Source organism: Catharus ustulatus, chromosome 1 (assembly GCF_009819885.2).
Source record: "Catharus ustulatus isolate bCatUst1 chromosome 1, bCatUst1.pri.v2, whole genome shotgun sequence".
In the NCBI taxonomy this organism is placed as follows: Eukaryota; Metazoa; Chordata; class Aves; order Passeriformes; family Turdidae; genus Catharus; species Catharus ustulatus.
The window spans coordinates 97,371,271-97,391,350 of NC_046221.1; the positions used below are offsets into that span (position 1 = coordinate 97,371,271).

Genomic DNA, 20,080 nt, shown 5'->3' on the forward strand with positions numbered 1-20,080 from the left:
TTTTTTCCTTCTTTTCTCGGCTATAACATCTTTCGCCGTATCTGCATCACTGAGAACAGCGCTCAGACGCCTGGGGTTTGGTTCAGCGGTTTATTTTCTCTAGCATACAGCAATACAGCAACAGCTACAGTGACCATATATAAACCTGCTTTAAATTAAAAAAAACCAAAAAAAACCCCCCAAACATCCCATTAAAACATCTTTTTGCTTCCTGCCTGTGGAAAACAGAACGACCTAGTTTTCCCACAGAGATGTTCATTGCACTAGTGTCTCAGTTCAGGCAGCAGGAGAGCCTCTGTGAATTCCCTTTCAGCCTTTGAATTCCGTTTCAGCCTGGGCTGTGTTTTATAGCAGCATAAAAGAGTTGCGTTCGCACAACACACGTGGCATCACAATTAGGCACAAAAGATGCAGAGAAACCGAACCAGCACCTGACCCCCACAGGCCAGGCAGCGGAGAACTTGAGAACCTCCACACCTTTGCTCTGACTCCTGCTGCCCAAAGAAACGTGACACCTCTTCAGTACAAATACAGGCGAAAACCATTAGAAGAATATGTCACAGAAAAAAAACCAAAACAAAATTGATTCCAGCACTGTTCGCCTATTCTGTTTACCCACATCTAGCACAGGCACTAAAGGCAGCTGTAACAGCACAAAAATTAAGGTATGTACCATTATTATCTACAGATGGATACACAAAACAGACACTTGCATTTATCATCCAGAGTATCCAGGCACATTAATAACTGCAGCACAAAAATGTATACATAAAAATAAAGGGCTACTTGGAACCTCTGCCCCACCAGTTTGCCAAATCATGAGTATTTCCATCAGGAGTACACTGCAACAGATTCAGGTTCTACTTTATAAGGCTGACAAAGTGAAACAACAAAACAAACCAGCTCAAAACAAACAAAAAGAACAACCAACCTTTTGTCATCCTGCTGCTACAAAACTACAGCAAGTATCCTTCTCAGTTATCAGTTAGCTGCCTGTCACGGACATTTCTCCATCAATGATTGAAGAGCACTGAATGGGTGGAATATGCTTGTGTACAGGATAGAACCATTTCTGCCCACATGCCCACTGCATGAAAGGCAATTCATTTTTCTTATTCTTAAATTAGCAATGTGTTTTGATATGTGGATATTTTAATGTCAGTTGAGTACATCAAAAGCCAGCCAAGAACCCACAGGAAACACTGAAATTTGTAGATTTATCTCCATAATTTAGTCATTGATCTTAAAAATCTTTTGAACAACAGTAAGCTACCTTCCTACTTCCTGTGTCATATCCAGACAAGAGAAGTCCAGCTACTGGACTGCTATTATGGTTGTAGGCTAACAGAAACCAGCAGTGAAAAATTAAAAGCAAACTGAGGTTATCCAAGTCTGAAATCCCCCAGGACTATAGAGATGCCCAATTCCTGTAGCAGCCAGGATTGCATGCAGGAGGTGGAAGGCCTATGGGCTGAAGTGCACTGCATTTATGGAGTTTTACCACACCACAGGTAAACACTGTGCCCAAGCCCTAAAAAGCCTGCTAGGACACAGGGATGCATTAGGAAAGCTGAAGGAAATACACCTTTGTAACCCCTGACTTCAAAGGAGGCGCAGAACAGGATTTCATCAATGCGAGCAGAAAAGTAAGTATCAACCTTGCTAACCTGAGGAAAGGCTGAAGGAGGAGAAGCCAATAGTCCACTGGCTGCAAAAAAACCTGTGGTACCCATTTCTCAACTCCTAAAAAAAACCTCAAACCTCTCACTTAATTGAAAACATCAATTTTCTGAGGTGATAGAATAGTTCCTGGCTTCCACTGTAGGACAGACCAACAAACAGTTTTAACCTGTCATACACAATATTATCAAACATTTCTCTTATTCAAGCTTTTTATTCAGCTGATGATTTGATGCAGTGGATGAGAAACAGGTTCTAATTATTTTATTTCTGGGATTTTTAAAGCTAGCTAGCATAATTCCATTATTTATTCATCATTAAACAACTTTGACATGTTCACCTTCCCTGCAAATGCAGAATTTATTTTGCTATTGGTTTTATCAACCTTCCTCCTTCAGTGACATTCAGGGTGGTTAAACATATTAAGAATGTAGGCTGAAACTACATACTTAAGTATACACTTATCCTTAACACACTGTTTCTCTAGATATGCTACCAAATAAATGTTGGTATTTTGGATTTCTCAGCTTTAGTTCTTGCAAAAAATATAGCACAGGTTGTGTGCACTGAACTAGAAGTAGGCAGCTCTCCCACTCAGCTCATTTTCCTAAAGTAAATCAACACTTGACTTTAGGAAGTTGTTGTAGGAAATGACTGTTTATCTAAGCGTGTAGCACTCCTCCCCCTTGATATCAAAACAGGCTTTAATACACCTTTGTCACTTCAGGCAGTGTAAGTTCTGAACAGTAAGTACAGCACTGCTTTTAAAGTCTTTTTGATGGAATTCACATATATTAAAGCTTTGGCAATTTAAGAGCTGGACTTTTGCTGATTTGAGAAACCAGTGAAGAGCAACTCATATCAGAAGAGATGAAACAAGCTAAACATTTGATGTAAACACTTAGACCATGGTTTTACATTAATTTGTTGGGAGCAGAAACCAGGACACAGGCATCCACAAGCTACTGAGAGAACCAGCACTATAAGGATGAAATGGACTTATCTGCCTTTCCATATAAACCAGGTGGATGCAGAAAAGATGAGTTTTTACCAATAAACACATGCTAACCATTACGTCTTGTTCTTGTTTTACTTTGCTCACTGTGCTTTGTATCCACTGATTTTAATTGTGCTAAAATAAAAACCACTTTTATTTTACTTCTTTAAACCAAAAAAAACACTGAAGTAAAAAACATTGCATATAATTACATACAGTAAATAAATTCAGTAAAAAAACCCAGCCTAATCCCCCAAACAATACAAATAATATAGATTTGGCCATGTTTTACTAAGTACCACTTTCCACAGTACCATAAGCAATGCTAAATCCCAAGTTAAAAAAAACACAATTAAAAACAAACAAATAAACCCCCAACAAACCCCAAACTTTACAGTGTTTCTGTCTATCAGGTCAGAAGGGAGGGGAAGTACATAAAAACAAAGCACACCAATAAAAAAATCTACCCTATATCAAACGTACCTTTCCAATAAGGAAATTTGTAGAAAAAAAAAACCCTACCACTTATAATTTAACACCATGGTGTCCTCCTGGCAACCAGGATTACAAGTTTATGCTGAATACAATCTTATGTTCAAATACTGAGATAAGCAGCATTATCCCAAAACCCAGGAGAATCCCAGCATTCTGTAACAGGAAGTATCCCCACCGGCTACATCCATGGTCACTGGCATCATTGTGGAGCATTTCAGGTACCTAAGCAAACAAGAAACTGTTAAATGCCTTCAAAAGAAACAGCTGCCTCAAATCATTAATTCTTAAGCTGTGTCATACAAAATTCAAATAGGTCTAGGCACTTACCATATCCACAAGAGCCACATACATGAACAAGCCAGCTGTAAGTGCAAATATCCACATGGAAACATTGTCTGCATAATGACCAATAAGGATCCCAGTTGCCATACCAAGATAGGCCAGCATAGCTGACAGAGCGTTATAAAGCACAGCTTGCTTGACAGTCATACCAGCTTTTAGAAGGACAGCAAAATCTCCTGAACAGGAAAAAAAAAAAAAAAAACCAAAAAAAACCAAAAATAAAGTTTTCATCCTTGGGTAAGTACTGCAGTGTTGTCTTATTTACAGTTCTCTTACTTACAGGATTACTAAGCTACTTTCATGCTGTCATTTGCCTTATTTTTTTTTCCTTCATAAAATCAGAAACCACTGAGGGACAGAAACTCCAAGGGTGCACATGAACAATACAGCAGCAAATATTTTAAGTTTATCACTTTTAAGTCTTGACATTTTTGAAAGAAGCAGCTTTTTTCTGAATCACAGAACATCCTGACATGGAAAGGACCCACAAGGATCATCAAGTCTAACTCCTGGTCCTGCACAGAACAGCCCCAAGATCACACCATGTGCCTGAGAGCATTGTCCAAACATTCCTTGAACACTCAGCCTTGGTGCTGTAAGCACTCCCTGGGGAGCCCATTCCAGTGCCTAAACACCATCTGGCTGAAGAATCTTTTCCCAATATCCAACCTATACCTTTCCTGACACAACTTTAGGCCATTCCCTTGGGTCCTGTCACAGGAGAGAAGAGACCAGCGCCTGCCCCTTGCCTTCCCCTCATGAGAAAGCTGTAGAGCGCAATGAGGTCTTCCCTCAGTCTCCTCCAGGCTGAACAGACCAAGTGATCTTGGTCACTCCTCAAATGGTTTCCCTCAAGGCCCTCCACCATCTTCATACCCCTCCTTTGGATGGTCTCTAATAGCCTTATATCCTCAAGCAGTTTGAATTTAAACCATCACTGTAAAATGCTGCAGTACCTGATATGCCTGAATGTTCCTAATATAAAATATTCCCACTCAATTGCATATTCAATTTATTATCCTGTAATCGCTCTTTGTACTTTTAATCTATGTTATACATTTAAAATAATTTCTTTATTAATTTCTGCAAATTATCCTTAACGTCTTATTTTTTCTTGAAGGAATGATAGGCCACCAGCCAGAAACAGATTTTCTGCAATTCAGAACATATTTTTTCTAAACCAGAGTAATATAAGCTTATTATTTGAAAATAAAATGGATTCTTTGTAAGTTATCTCCAGTTAAAGTAAACAAAAGTGATTTTCAAAGCTGATTTGAGTAATTTGTTACAACAGCTTTTCCTACAAGCTACTGCAATTAAGATGAACTGGTATAATAAAAAACATTGCTTAGCATTAACAACAATACAATTTTATTCCCAGCGAACCTCAACTAGTCACACTTTTTTCAATTTCCCTATGCCACTTCATGTCCTCTGGTAAAGAAGGTATTTCCTATCAAGTTTTCTGTTCTGATTAAAGAAGTATGATTTAAATGTTAAAATATTTTTCTTATTTCTAAAACCAACAGAACAGTTGAATCTAAAATTATCAGGTTCATAAGATGAACGTACTTCTTATATCTGAATTAACAACATTCAGTATGTGTAATTAATACAAGTTCCATGATTACTATGAACAAGACTCAATTCCTCCTAACCCATAAAATCAGGTATCTTTTCTCCACAATAACGTATTTCTGTATAACATTACTGTACAAATATATCAAACTGTTTATATAGAGAGAGTTTAATGTTTACACATACCAGTTTACAAGCTCCATTAAATGAAACTGAATGTTCTCCCCTCTGGGGAATTAAACCTTAAAAAAATTCTTTCATTCTATGCACCAAGTATGACTGTGATCATTACAGCTAAGAAATAAACACTAGTTGCACATCCAAAATTATTTGACAACTGGAAATAGCAGCTTCGTCTCGAGTTCGACTAAGCACATCTACCCTGCTCTCACCAGCTGCCCTTCAAAGGGGCCAAATACTGAACTCATATTGTAAGACACGACAATAATCTCTCATGGGACTGCACACCAAATTTAAGTCACTTGGGCTTGAAAGACAAACTGATTCCAGAAAGATTTCCAAGTCATTTCAAGTTCAATTTAGAGCTACAGCAGTTCTTCGCAAGACTTAATGAGAAAGCAGCAAGTGTTGTGCAGAAAGTACTTTGACTAATCATGACTTCCTTTTTAGCAGCACAAGCACGAGAATAAAATTAAGGAGAGATGTGAGAAAAGCAAATTCTGTCACGCATTCCCCTGCAATTCACAAGTTGTGTTATATACAAGGAGAATAAAAACTACCACTAAAGTAGACAGAAAAAGGTGTAATTGCAAGAGACAGTTTTAAACTAAGTAGTTGAAGTAGTCAGATTTTTAAACTATTAATTCAGATAAGAAATGGTTAAACAGTCTTTAATTTAATCAGAAGTATCCTTGAATAGACAATCTGATACAGATGAAGTTTTCTGATCAAATTTTATTCTCCCACATGCACCTGTAAGTACATACACATGCGCCATAAGGAAATGCTGGGGTCTTACCTAGCTCATGAGGCAATTCATGGCAAAATACAGCCACAGAAGTGCTTAAACCACTAGAAAACCCTTCAGTAAAGGCTGCTCCTATGAAGAGACACGGGAAAAAAAAGCAAACAAAACATTACCACATATTCAGACATCAAGAGCAGAAGCATTGTTGCACATGCTTGTGTCATATTAGGACATATATTCCACTCAAACTTTTCTTCATAGAAGCATTTAAACTTTAACTGAACAGTTGTTTATGATTCTTAAGTTGAAAAATTCTTCTTCAGAATCTTGCTATTAAAGTAAATCACATTTCACTACCTTATTTCTGAACTAAGCCAAATACATTTCAACAACACAACCCTTCCGAAAAAATGCAACAAATAGAAATACCATCCAAAAATACTTTTTTTTTTAAAGATACAAAGGGAACAAAGCAGCTTAACTGCACCTGAAAGACACCTTAAGAAAGTCAAGACAACAATAATAGAGGTTATGAAATCAACAGTGAGAGATCAACTTCTAAGCAGCTTACTTTTAAGTAAATACCACAGCAGCCTGCTTTCAAGTAGAGAAAAAAAAGCCCCAAAACCACAAAAACCCCTTAGAGGAGGACTGTTGGACTAGTTTTTCTCATCTTCTCTGCTTCTCTCATTCCTTGCCATTCTTCTTGTTTGGCAGCAGCTCAGGAGGACACAGCACAGTCAGGGCTGCAGAGCTGCACCACAGCTCACACACGGCCTGTCAGGTCCCCAGCTGCATGGAGAGCCTCTCCAAGGATGTAGAGCCACATCCAGCTTCCTCTTCAGCTGCTACCAGGAGCCTGCCAGCTAACAAGATGCTGCCAACAAGCAGTGAAGGAGGCACAAAGCCATGTCACAGTGGCTGGCACACAAGGGACCCAGAGGAAGCACTACAACGACAATCACTCCACTGGAGACAATCCCTTCTTTTCACTGGGCAAACTACATGCTGACCTCATTCTTGAGGGAGACACGGCTATCCAGGTGCAAGAAATGACTGATGCTCCTCCATGAAGTGATAACAGCAGCAGCAGCAATATTATGTCTGGGATGTGTGCTGTGGCATCCAAGAAAGAGGATGAGCAGGAAGTGATGAGCAGGCACCTTTGGATGAGCGGTAACAAACAGGATCAAGAGGGTCTTCAGAAGAGGTTCTACAGAAGCAAAAGCCAAAGCTCATCAGACTAAAGAGGAAGGCAAGACCAAAGTAGCACTGGAACGGGAACAGGAAACATGAACTCTGAGATGAGTAATATTTGAAAACAGTAAAGTCTGGCAACAGGAAGAACTTTCTGTCCCCGCTGCAGCTACTGATCTAAAGAACATGGTCATGACCCTGGCAGCAGTGCGAGGATAAATGAGTCCTGCCTTGCCCAGAAGTTCAGTACATCAGATACGAAGTACAAAGAGAAAGAAGAGATTTTTTTTTTTTTAGTGATAGGAGATTCCCTCCCATGCAGGACAAAGACAGACCTGCTGACCTGTTGCCCAGGGAAGTCCAGGGTTGCCCAGAGCCTGCCTGAATGATGCTGTGGAGCTACAACCAAAGCTTGTCTGGTATCATGGATAGATACCAACTGCTACAGGGACAGACTAAAATTCACTTTGGGGTTTTTTCGGCTACCTCCATTAAGGGGTTCCTTGACCACAGAGAGCTCCAGTATAAAAGTACGTGTGAACTGCAGTTCCACGTGTCTATTCAGCCTCTTGGTCAATCAGAGTAATGCAAAGGAATAAGGTTACAAATCATCTAACCAAGGAAAGATGGTGGATAAGACTACCTATGAGCACAAGACATCACCATTCACACAGAGAATCTTCAGCTGTGGAGGTAACAGTACTGGGCACACAAACCAGGATGTTCCGTAATTTTATTGGTAATGGTTTCCTACTACAGATGACACAAAAGCCAGCCAGGATTAGCATTGTAAATTGACCTGCTGCTCAAAAACAAGGAAACACCAATGGCAAATACAGCAAAAATTTACATCTTTGTGAGCGTGAGGTAACCGAGTTCAGGACACAGGAGGCGGCTGGAAGAGGAAGAAGCAAAATTAGGACTCTAGGCTTTAACAAAGCAGACTTTGACTTATTTAAGGAATTGCAGTGTAGAATACCCTGGGAATCAGTCAAAAGGGATGTGCCCAGAAGGGGTGGCCAGTTTGTAAAACGCAGAGATGCACAAACAAACAAGCCTGTTTGTGCAGGAACACTTGCAGAAGATGTGCCCAGATAAGCAGTGTGTCCTAATAAATTAGGATTCAAAAAGGAAGCACAAAGACTGGCAACAAAGAAGCTAAAAGGAGTGGAACAAAAGGGAGGAAGACCAAAGCCCAGCTTGATCTAAAACTAACAAGACTCCAAGGATAACAAGAAACAGTTCTGTAAGAATGTTAGCTGAGAAACAGTGTTCATTAAAAATTCAGGTCTGTTAATAGATGAGGAAGCAAAATAAGCAGTAGACGTAACGAGGCAAAGCATCAGCACAGCCTTCATCTCAGTCTTTGTCAACAAAGCCAGATCCCAGCTCCCTTCCAGAAAGGGACAGCAAACCACAGAAGCAACAGTTCCGAGAAATGCAGAAAAAACTGGAAATGCTCAGGTGCATCCCAGGATGGGATTAGTGTGACTAAAAAGCTGCTGTCAATTCATATGTGGAAAACCATGGCTATAGAAGGCCCCACTGGAACTCTGGGGAAAGGATAACATTATTCCCATCTTTAAGAAAGGTAAAAAGCAGGACTCAGGAGCAGTCAGTGTCATTCAGTTCCTGAAAAGATCATATGGAATATCCTCTTAAAAGCTGCATCCAGCTTGAGGAGAAAATTAACCATACAGGTAGTGAATATAACAGAACTTTAGTAGGATTTCTGACACCATCTCCTATAGCAGTCTTATCTGGGCAAAGAGGAAATATGGGCTAGCCCATTGACTGGACTGCTGGACTAACAAGGCCAGGTGGCTTGTAAGAAGTAGAGCTCACCAGGACAAAAACTGCAACCCATTTTCTTCAGTATCTTTACTAATGATCTAGATAAAAGAGATGGCACCAACAGCAAATTTAGGGGAAAGCAGGAGAAAGTAAGGGCTAAGGTGACACACCAAACACTAGAGCTTTAGACAAGACCATGGCAAACTCAAATCTTATGAAGTTCAAAGAGGAAAAATAAGAAGTAATCAAAGTACAAGCTTAAATATCAAGAATATCTCTTTTTATGTTTTCACTGCTAAAAAGAAGTCCTGAAATGTTAACAAACCTGAAGATGAAATTAATATATCTGGCATTATCTCCTCTCAAGATGCCGATTTATCTTAAAATATACTTCTAAGACATGACTTCTCTCAAAAGCTAAAAAAAATATGTATGCAAGACTAGTGTAAAAATAGTGTTCTGCATTTTACTTATTTAGTTGTAATTACACATAAAAGTTCAAATCACAGATGAGCATTTTGCACAAATGAGTCAGATGCAACAGCCTTAATAAAAAAAAGCATTTTTAAATCTTGCTCCTACATAATTAGCACAACAGATCTGAGGAGAAAAGTAACTGATAGAACTTATGAATAACAAATCACACGAAGCAAATGAACTTAGATGAAGGGTTATGCTGGCTAAAGCTGTCTTTACAGAAGTGTTCACGTCTTTAAAATACAGATGAACTACTACACAAGTAGCATTGGCATTTTCACAACACCATCAAATTGATGTTTTCCCATAATACTTTTAAGTACATACAGAACTCAAAAGAAACCCGTATTTCCATTAGCCTGAACAAGCTACACAGCAGGACTTCTGAAAGCTATTGCTCTCACTTGTTCAATAAGCCTTTATTAACCTTTCTCATACTTTTCCCTTCATAACTGTAAAGTCATAGCTCCTTCCCAAATCTCCCTAATGCCAAGAGGTAATTGATTCTGTGTCATTTGTATGCAAATCTTCCTTCTACCACATTTTTCACTACTGATCTGCTCAAAAATTTACATTTCATGCTTCAACTTCCATCAAAAACGAGATTAAATCAGAAAGTCTCTTTTCACATTACAGTTTGAATTGACTGAATCTGAACAACTGCAAATATTGCTGTGAGAAAATAGTTATTATTTGGTTTCCTCTTCAAACAAGAACGAATTTTTTCCTACAATAAAATTTACAGAAAGACTGATACTGCTGAACTGCCTCCAGTATGCTAAACAGCCTGGAAATGAATCCAATACCTGTAAAGATTAGTCTTAAATACAATAGTCAAGATCAGAAAAGATTAGTGTAAGTACTGAAGATTATTGATTTGACTTCACTTTCTGTAACTTACTTTAACCTTTTAAATTCAATATACCTGTAGTCTAGTTCTCCTGCTAGGAAAAACATGACAGAGTTTCCAAATCTGACCTCCCAGACAGAAGTCTGAAAAAAAACATTCAATCTACTATTTTTGTGATGAAGAAATATTCTCACTGAAGCATTATCAAAAAAAGACTACAAAAAAAAGAGCAACTACAAGCATGAAGGGAAAAACAGGGCCATGAACTAAACAGGAACAAAAAGATAAATGTTTTGTTTACAAGTTCAATAACTGTTTATATCTGTTCAATTTTTTTTTAATGGACTACTATGCTCAGCTCTAGGTTTTGAGGTTTTGACTATATTATGACCACAGTTTCAGAAAACAAATTCAGGCTAAAACAGATTGAAACCAGGGCCTTATCTCCCTACCCATTAGTGCTCTGGAGGAACACTGATGTGTAACCAGGGCCTATACAGGCAGGCAGACAGATATGCCAAGTACAGAACCTGACCTTACTGCATCAGAAGAGAAGATGAAAAAGACGAAAAAAAGCCAATGATATCAGTGGCCTGACTGAAGTGAAAAAAACACGGTTACTTTGTATGTGACAAAAAAAGACAAGCTTGTCCTAAAAACAATTAAAATTTTAAACATTGCTGAGCACCTGCAGGCACTGAAACAGAAACTCTTTAAACATTTTTTATAAACCATTTGAAAAATGTTAGCTTTAACTCTTCAAAAGCAGTAAATTAAACCCAGTGTATAGATTGTCTACAGAAACACAGCTGCAAACACATAATTTCTCTTCCATAAATCACTTACCTCCAGGTTGTTAAACTGAAGATTTTTCTTACTCATTAATATGATGCTCTCAGAAAAAAGTTTAGGCTTCAAAGCCCCTCTGCTAATTAGCGAAACCCTAACAGAGGTAAGAGACAGCTAGAAGATTTCACTACCTTCACATCCAAAAAAGCTGCAGCATCCAAGTTAGCACTTACCAATCGCCAGTCCATCACTAAAATTGTGTAGCCCATCTCCCATGATCACCATCCACGCCAGAGTCGCTATCCCTGCGTCCTTCAGTTCTTCGCGCGAGTAGCGCTGACTGTGACTGTGGGGATGATGGTTTTGATGATGATGGTGGTGCAGAATGTGATGGTAGTCATGGTGATGGTGACTTAGATGATCTGTCTGTCCTAGAGTATCGTGCAAGTGAGAATGGCACTTGTTTCTACAGCCCCTGGACACATATTCATTGTCAACCTCCTCTCGATGAGAATGAGCTATCATCACTTCTTCTTCCTCTTGTACAGTTGGCTGCTGAGAAATGAAGGTTGATGGATCTTGAGAGTCTACCCCTAGATAGCCCTCAGGCCCTGTTACAAAAACCCAGAGTACAACGTTACACATTTTTAAAATCACCTAAGAAGCAAAGATACAATAAATAGTTTGACTATGTGAAGCCCTAAAGTAGTTTAGAGACTGATAATCCAGTATCTTGAACCAAAAGATTTCCTTGAAACGTTTCTACAACTTACTCAGATTTCAGAGATAATTCCCAATACCTCAAAGGAAAACTTTTAGTTTCTGTTGCCTAGTGCTGAAGCAGCCGTTATGGCCACGAATGCTTCCTAAAAGGCAAAAAATCTTTTCATCTAAGGCTCACTGCAATTTAAACACAACAGCAAAAGGCTCCAAGTCCCAGTTTCACAGCATGAAAACTGTTAGTTCAATTGCTTCAGAAAAACCAAGTATCTGAAAAGCATGTGTCATTTACTTGGGGCAGAAGAAAAATGATACAGAAGAAGATTATGTTATAGATAATTTTGGAAATGTCTATATTTCAAAATAAATACAGGCACTTGAGTTTAACACCTGGAAAATAAACACTAAAAAACGAAGTCATCAATACAGACCATGAAATATCCTCATATAAATATTGCTGACACAGCACAGTTGGTTCTTTTAACTAATTTTCTGACACTTGATAAATTCTTCCTCTGCAATTAAATTAATACAGATTTTTTTTTCTACATTACAGACAAGTATTTCATTAGTTATAAAATTACTCTGAAAAACTGAACATCTCTTTTAGCAACAAGAGCTAACAAGTAACTAGTCTGGTGTTTTGGCTTAAAGCATGATCTTGGGATACATGGTCATTTACACTCTGAATGTTGAACTTAAAGTATTGTCTAGAATTCTGCAATATTACCCTTATAAATAAATAATCAATCAAACTATCAAAACCCAGAAATCTAAATAATGAGTCAAGCATATAACATCTAGCAGTCTAAGAGAAGTGCAGAAGTCAGTAGGTACACTGTATTGCAAATTTCACAGAACGACTTCAACTTCTGCTGCTAAATCCAGAATTAAAAGGCTTGAAGTTCCAAAACTGTGAATTCACTATTTCTAACCCACCCATCCTTTTCAAAGGAAAGCAGCAAATAGACCTAGTGCTCTACATATCAGCAGACAGACAGTTTTTGTTTTGAAAACAATTCAAATAGGCAGTGATCAAACCTACAGTAAGAAGCAGATCTACAAGCTGCCACCTATCAGGTGTTTTTTAAACAGTGCTGCCACAAAGTAACAACTGTATGATATTAGTTCGACTTACGATCATCCGTATCCAGCTTTTCTTCATTTGCTGAAAACTTCTTACTTTCGCCATCATCTTCATTTTTTTTCTTATTCCAAAAGAAAATACTGCAGTTATGAATATTTTACTTGTTTTTCAGGTTATACATGAACAACATTATATTCACAACATTTATGCAGCCCGCACAGAAAGAGGACAACATGGAAGCCATATAAAAAGTGTAAAAGAGGAATATTAGGAAAGTACTAAAATAAAATGACAGAGGTTCCTCAGACTCCGTGGGAGGGGAGAAAAAACATAACTAAACAAAAAAAGACCACAAACAAACCAACCCACACATACAAATGCCCTACATTTTTCACAAGGAATAAGCAGAAGGTTTTCATCTGAGAAGCAAAACACATCAAATGGTGAGTAATTTATTCCACTAATTCTTTTATATCATGTCAGTATGTTTATAATAATGTACAGAAGGAAAACCAAGTAAAATCTCTTCTCCTTGCACACTAAAGTCTGTATCACAACAATTTATAATCAGTGACTCAGTATCTAGGAGGGCATAATTAGTACAACAGGAAATCCATTCCTTGTGGTCGGGAGGAGACAAAATTCTTGCTTTGCTCAAACTCTTTATGTTCTTTCCTGTCAAATAAATTTAACTAGAGATAGGGAAATCTCACAGTTAGTTCAGCTTCAGCATAAACCACACCAACACAGCCTCCCCACAATCAAAGAGCATACGTGGCATCTGCCGTGAGACTGCTGCCTTAATGACCAATTTAATGAGAAAAATAAACAGATATTATCAGTCTCTGAGGTAGCCTAGCAATTAGCTGTTTTTAAAGTAACTAATTAGTATTTACTAGGTTTCTTCAGCAAGGCTTAGGATTGGCTGGAACCAGATGACCTCTAAGATACCTTCCAACTCAAACCACTCAGTAATTCTATTGTATCACCAACTTCTGCTTAATCTTTCTTACTGAGTCAAATTTGATATCATTCTTTATTCCTGGCTACACTAGTCTTTAAAGAACTGTTACCAGTAATTGGCAAGTTACCAGCACTAATGACCTGCCAAAATTCAGTTATTTACCTTACACATAAAAACTAGCACAAATAAAAACAATCTGAGAATTGCATATTTTGGGGAGAGAGACAGGAAAGCTCCAAGGGGCTTGACAGACTGTTTCCTCATGGAATGCTATTCCATAAAGTCACTTTCTACAACGCACTTGGATGCTTATTTATGTAAGCACTTACTGCCAACCCTTACCTGTCTGTGCAAGTGCCTTCCTGAACAGCAGTACAATAACTGTACAATGCAAACTTTTGCATACAGGATTGGAATTAAAATAATAATAAAACCAGTTCATATAGCTATAAATGTCTCAAGATGTCAGAAGGAAGTCAGTAATTAAGTGAGTTCTTAAATCACTCTGTTAAAACTAAAGATGCAACTCGACATTTGCTTATTAAACAATTCACTGCAATGTCAAAGCCTGTACTATATCGTCTGGTTGTGGAAATAGCAAAGAATCCTTAATAAAAGGATCACAACAAGAAGGTTATCACATACTTTAGAAGTGTATGTGTCCCTAATAAAAATGAAATTCTAACACTAATCCAGTGAGCCATTGCTATTAAATTGAAAGATATATGATATTCATGGAAGGTTTTTTAATAAGTGCTTTCAGAAATGAGTATGCAATACAATAGAGCTTCAAAGTAATAGTCTCCCTACCTTCTTCTTCTTGTCTTTAAATTGCTTTATTAAAGTGATCAAATGCTCCACTAGAAACATGAAGTACAAGCCTCCCAGTGCTGTAAGTCCTTTCCATGTAGAATCCAGGTAAGCACTCTCCTCTGTACTTTGAAAAACAAGATGCTTGTACATAGAGCCTTTTTGATCAAGCAGAGACTTTTCGTGGTGATGGTGATGGTTTCCATGAGACTAAGGGGCGAACAAAAGAGGCAAAGTCATTATATTCAGAAGAACTGTATATAAGAAACAGAAAGTACTTTTCTTTTTCCTCATGTCTGGAGTCCAGACTTGACAATTTCCACAGGGCAAATGCTCTGCTTAGAGACTCAAACAATTACAAAGGAATCTGTTGGTTGGAAATTTATTGATAAGAACATACATTGCAAAGACTGAGAATAGGCCTGGTACTGGCCCACACACTGAAGTTGCACAGAGACAGTTTAATCCAAGGTGTACAGCTGCCCCCACACAAACTCCTGACACCATTTAAGCAGTGGTCACAGCCAGCACATCAGCTAGCTTCCCGTCTAAGACACTTCATAGATGCCAAACAACTTTTTCCACAAGGAAGATGGTTGTAATTTCTTTCTTCAAAGAAAGTCTGACACTTTTCCTCTCCTCACTGGATACTGGAGTGTTCAGAAATAAAAAACCTTTTTACACACACCTCATTCACATGTATTTTGATTTACATAACCTCACACAAAAAATGCAAAATTAACTGAAAGGAAAAAGAACCACCTGGTGGATTACAGGCAGGACTGGGTAACCACAGAATCTGAAGTCACTTTTATCCATTTTATTTGAAAGCTTTAACAAGTTACTTTTGAGAGGGGAGGAGGGGGAGAATATCTCTTTAAGAACTTCAAGAAAGGCAGAAATTTAGCAATCATATTCCCTTTTCATTGTCCCAATTACATAACAGCAATTCCAAAATCTATCAAGTGGTATTTTCCCCAGGACTTCAGAAGTGATGGATTCTGGTTTAAAAAAAATCACAATGGGTAAGCTATCAACATAAGTGGCTTGTAACAAAAAATAGTTGCTTATTCATTTCACTTTTAAAGTGTTCAGTGAGCAATTTCCACTATCTCTAAAGTCCTCCATTAAACTGGAGAAACAAAAAAGAGGGGGGCAGCACTGCAATAAACCACTAAGAAAATTTATGCAAAGTTCTTGTATTCAAGGAACAATAAAGGGATGTGGTAGCATATATGACTAAGAGCAGGAAATAGAGTGGGATAATGCTATGAAGCTCTTGAACTTTTAAAGACTGTGAAATTAATAACACAGGTATTCCAAATGGAAAACCTTTCTATCAAACAACCTGCATAACAGGATTGAGAAATGACTCATCAAATGGGTATGAACTAATAGAGCACTAATACATACAGCTGTCAATTCTCTGCTTTGAGACAATTAATGAAACAGTAATTAATACTTACATGTGGAAGAAGGTGTAAGAAGGCATCTCCACTCAAGGTCCCCACAGCCAATGCCACAAGAAAACTCAGAAGAAATTTGAAAAATACTCGATTCATCAATGGTACCAATATAACACCCAGCAAGGAAAGAAAGCTGATGACAGAGATGGATATAAAACCACCAATCCAAGCTGGCCAAAAAAGAAAAAGTAACAAAAGTAAGTAACTGCTGTATATGATTTTGTTTGCTTAACATTTCTGTTATCAAACACACTTGATCATTCAATTAATCAGATCTTAACAAAAGATATGCCACAGAGATATCTCTCTAATGTTGGTGGAGTGCCAAATGAAAACACCTCTTACAACTATGAAATAGGTGTCTTGCATTTATAACCAACACAAACATTTGTCCATTAAGCTCTGATGTTACAAAAAAATGCAGCCTACCTATTTGCAGAGAGTAACTTTTTGGAGGAGTTTCAGCTTTTTCACTAGTAGCATGGACTATGCAGTATTTGCCATCGATCTGATTAATAAGAGCTGGACAGAGGTAACTAAATTCTGTAGCAGTCAACAATACTTGAGTGCCTATTCCATGCGACTGCATCAGTTTGGATGCATTGGAGCACTGTGGAAAGAGATAGTTTGGAGATTAACCAGAACCAAAATACCAGGATACATCTTAAAAGAACTGCACATCTCATCTTTATTGAAATGCAGCAGCACCACGCGAAAGCAGCTATATCAACACAACTCAAAAATGGGTAACAAACTCATTTCATAAAAAATGTACTTCCACCCCAATCCTGCCTCAGTTGGTTTGGGAGTCTGGGTAGGTGATATATGATTATTACTCTTTCTCAGCACAAATGGGTCAGATGCTTTAATGTACAAATAGAAAAAGCCTAACACTTTTTTCAGCCAGTTTTAAAGGCCACCTAAGGAAGCATTAACAAGGTCTAATCCCTTTCTGTAGCAGTGACTACTGTGGAACATCTTGTACAGAGCATGTTGGAACATCTTGTACAGAGCATGTTGTACATACACTCCCTTGAGTAAATAGCTCCCCACTGTACAACCTACACACAGTCTCAGTGGGTTTAAAGAACAGCAGTACTTCTGCTTCGACAGTGCAGAACACAGCAACAACTTGTGAATTCAGCACCCACCATCACAGGCCACACAATATCCACTTGGAACTACCTGGCATGGCCGCAAACATTAAGATCCTGCTTTCTTTTTAAAGCCTTTAATGGAAAGGGATCTGACTATTTAAGAAAAATGTCTACAACACAACTAACCTTGTGAATATAACACCATATTCCCTCAATGTTAAGTCCCAAGGAAAGTCGTTTGCATGTGTTTGGCTATGGGTATTGTTACAGCACAAAACTCACAGTCAGGTAAACAATAAGCACCTGAAAAATAAGCCTGGTGGATCTGGATTCCTGAGACTACAACAGAACCGGCCTCACCTCTTGAGTGTTTTGTTTTTTCAGTTTAGAATAGAGGTTGCTCCCTCTCTCCAATTCCTTCAGAGAAGCATGAGATTCATTTGCCTTTGTGGCACCAAACCCGGTGGCATTGCGGCCCCCTGTGACATTAAGGGCCCCAGGGCCAGCTGCACCCACACGAACAACCGTCTTGACTTCTCCGGGCTGTGCGTTCTGGAGCTCGGCGTGGCCGCCTGCAGAAGCTGTGATGACGGACGCCGTGATCTCGTGAGCCGCGCTCTTGCTGCGCACAAAGTTCTGCTGCCGCTCCATGCTCTCGGCTTTGTGAGGCTCCTTTGCGTGGCCGTTCCTGTGGTCTTTGCTAGCATCAGATTCATGGTTTGGACACGCAGTCTTCTCAGAGCTTTTACTCAATGAAACGTGGTTATGATGAGAGTGATGATCGTGGTCATGGTCATGATGGTCGTGATGGTAGTGACTGTGGTCATGATCATGATCATGATCGTGGCTTATTTTAATCCTTTTCATTTTATCTATACCAATGTTCTGTAGCAGTTTTCTAAACCCATCAATTGACAGAGAGTTGTTTTCTCCATAACGATTAAAAAGTTCTTGAAGGTGCAACTTCTGTATTAGTCCTGCCAAGTCAGTATTGACACCCACTGTCTTCTCTGGGAAAGCTCTCTCCGATGTATGCACAACAGTAGCCGTCTCCACTCCATGATGGTAACTTTCACACAGCAGTATGGAAAACGATACAAGGAAAATAACTGATACCGTACTCTCCATTGCCGTTCCTTTACATTAGTGAAAATAATCTGGAAAAAGAGGAAAATTTAAATAATTTGCACAAAACCGATCACGTTGTACTCCGTAATACACAATCATTATTTGCTTAAACAAAAAAAACCCACAACAAACAAAACCAAACCCTGCTCGAAGTATCAATGCAGCAAGAGACATTTAAATTTCTTACACATTCAGCACTTCTGCCAGATGTGTTGCCTCGGGCAAAAGAAGAAGCTGAATGCCACAATGAGGTCACTGGCCATGAACACCTCCCCAGGTGCCAGCTTGCTTTTGTTTAGCTCTGCCTGAGTCACTGCTAATACAGGCTACGCAACGAGAGCCCTCAAGGGTGCACCAACTAAGTTCTAGATTCGAGTTCTCTCGTGCTTAAAAGAAGTCCTGTAATTTCTCTCTTAGCAATGAATAAGTCGTATGAATTACATGTTCCCGCCTAAAAATCGAAACTCTCAACCCTTCATCACTGGATTTCCCGCAGGTTTCGGCAAACCAGCTGGGCGAGTGTTTACAGCACTCCATAAAATTTTTATTTTTTTATGCTGTCACGTTCTGTCTTTGTTTTAACATTAGTGGGGCACGGCTCCTTTCACTAGGCAGGACAGCCCTGCTGTGGACCAGATGCTCACAAGTGCGAGCGTTTGTGTGCTTCATTCCATAAATACTCCAGCAGGGCTGCGAATTAACTCCTATGGAGACTGCGCGCAGGGCTATGCTGCCTCAGCCCTTTCCCAGGGAGATACGGAGAACCTCCGTTTCCAGAAATATTAGTCAGCCTGAAAACCCCACACCGCAGCTGGAAAGAGACGGCTGCGAGGGGACCTCGTCATTGTCCGTCAGTATTTGAAGGAGGAGTGCCAGGAGGATCGATCCAGGGGGTGCCCAGCAATGGGACAAGAGGCAAAGCAACTGATGCACAGGGAGCGGCCCCGGAATATGAGGCAGAACTTTACTGTGCGGGTGACCGAGCACTGGAACAGACCGTCCAGAGAGGGTGCGGAGAGTCCCTCACTGGACGCACTCCCGTGCCACGTGCTCCGGGATGACCCTGCTGGAGCAGGGTGGCAGGACCAGACCCGGCTCCACCGTGCTCCCTCCCAGCCCGTGCCCCTCGGGGGCTGTGACCCGCAGGAGCCGCTCAGCGCCCCCGGCCGCCGCTGCGACCCCGCACGGGCGGAGGCGGCCCCGGCCGCCCGCGCTGCCCTGAGCGGGGCCCGGGCACGGCACACGCCGCGCCACGAGAGGCCGCCGCAGGGAGAGGGGTGAGGAGGGGGAGGAAAAGAAGCCCGAGGTTACCTCTCCCGCCGCCGCCGGGCCGGGCTGAGCCGCACTGCCACCGCCCGCCCGCGCCGGCCGCGCCGCACCCGTGGGCTCCCGTTCCCTTCCCTTTCCTTTTCCGGGTACGGCGGCCGGCGCGCGCCGCTCCGGCGGGGGCGGGGCCGCCTCACGTGGGGCCCGAGCGGCCTCGACGGCGCCCGGGGATCCCGGAGCCTGCCAGGCTGTCCCGGCAGGAAGGCTGCATCCCGAGGGGCTCCCTGCTTCAGAAAACACTGGAGTGTGGGTTTAGTGTTTCGTGGGACGTGTGGATAACCCCCAAAGAGTTAAAAAGGATGAGGGTCAGAGGGGACTGCTCTTCCCAGAAAACACGAGTCATTCAGGGCTGGCA

At 40.1% G+C, this 20,080-nt stretch overlaps 1 protein-coding gene across 1 annotated transcript; it reads right to left on the reverse strand.

Moving 5' to 3' along the window:
- Positions 1–76: 76 nt before the first annotated feature.
- SLC39A6 (solute carrier family 39 member 6) lies at positions 77–19,780 on the reverse strand. The gene is made up of 10 exons (XM_033064857.1): positions 19,711–19,780; positions 17,632–18,428; positions 16,604–16,784; positions 16,175–16,344; positions 14,709–14,918; positions 12,986–13,055; positions 11,361–11,738; positions 6,072–6,152; positions 3,500–3,690; positions 77–3,394 (listed from the first exon to the last, which is right to left on the reverse strand). The coding sequence occupies exons 2-10, from the start codon at positions 18,397–18,399 to the stop codon at positions 3,242–3,244; spliced, it is 2,202 nt and encodes a 733-aa protein (XP_032920748.1). The 5' UTR covers positions 18,400–18,428; positions 19,711–19,780; the 3' UTR covers positions 77–3,241.
- Positions 19,781–20,080: the final 300 nt, after the last annotated feature.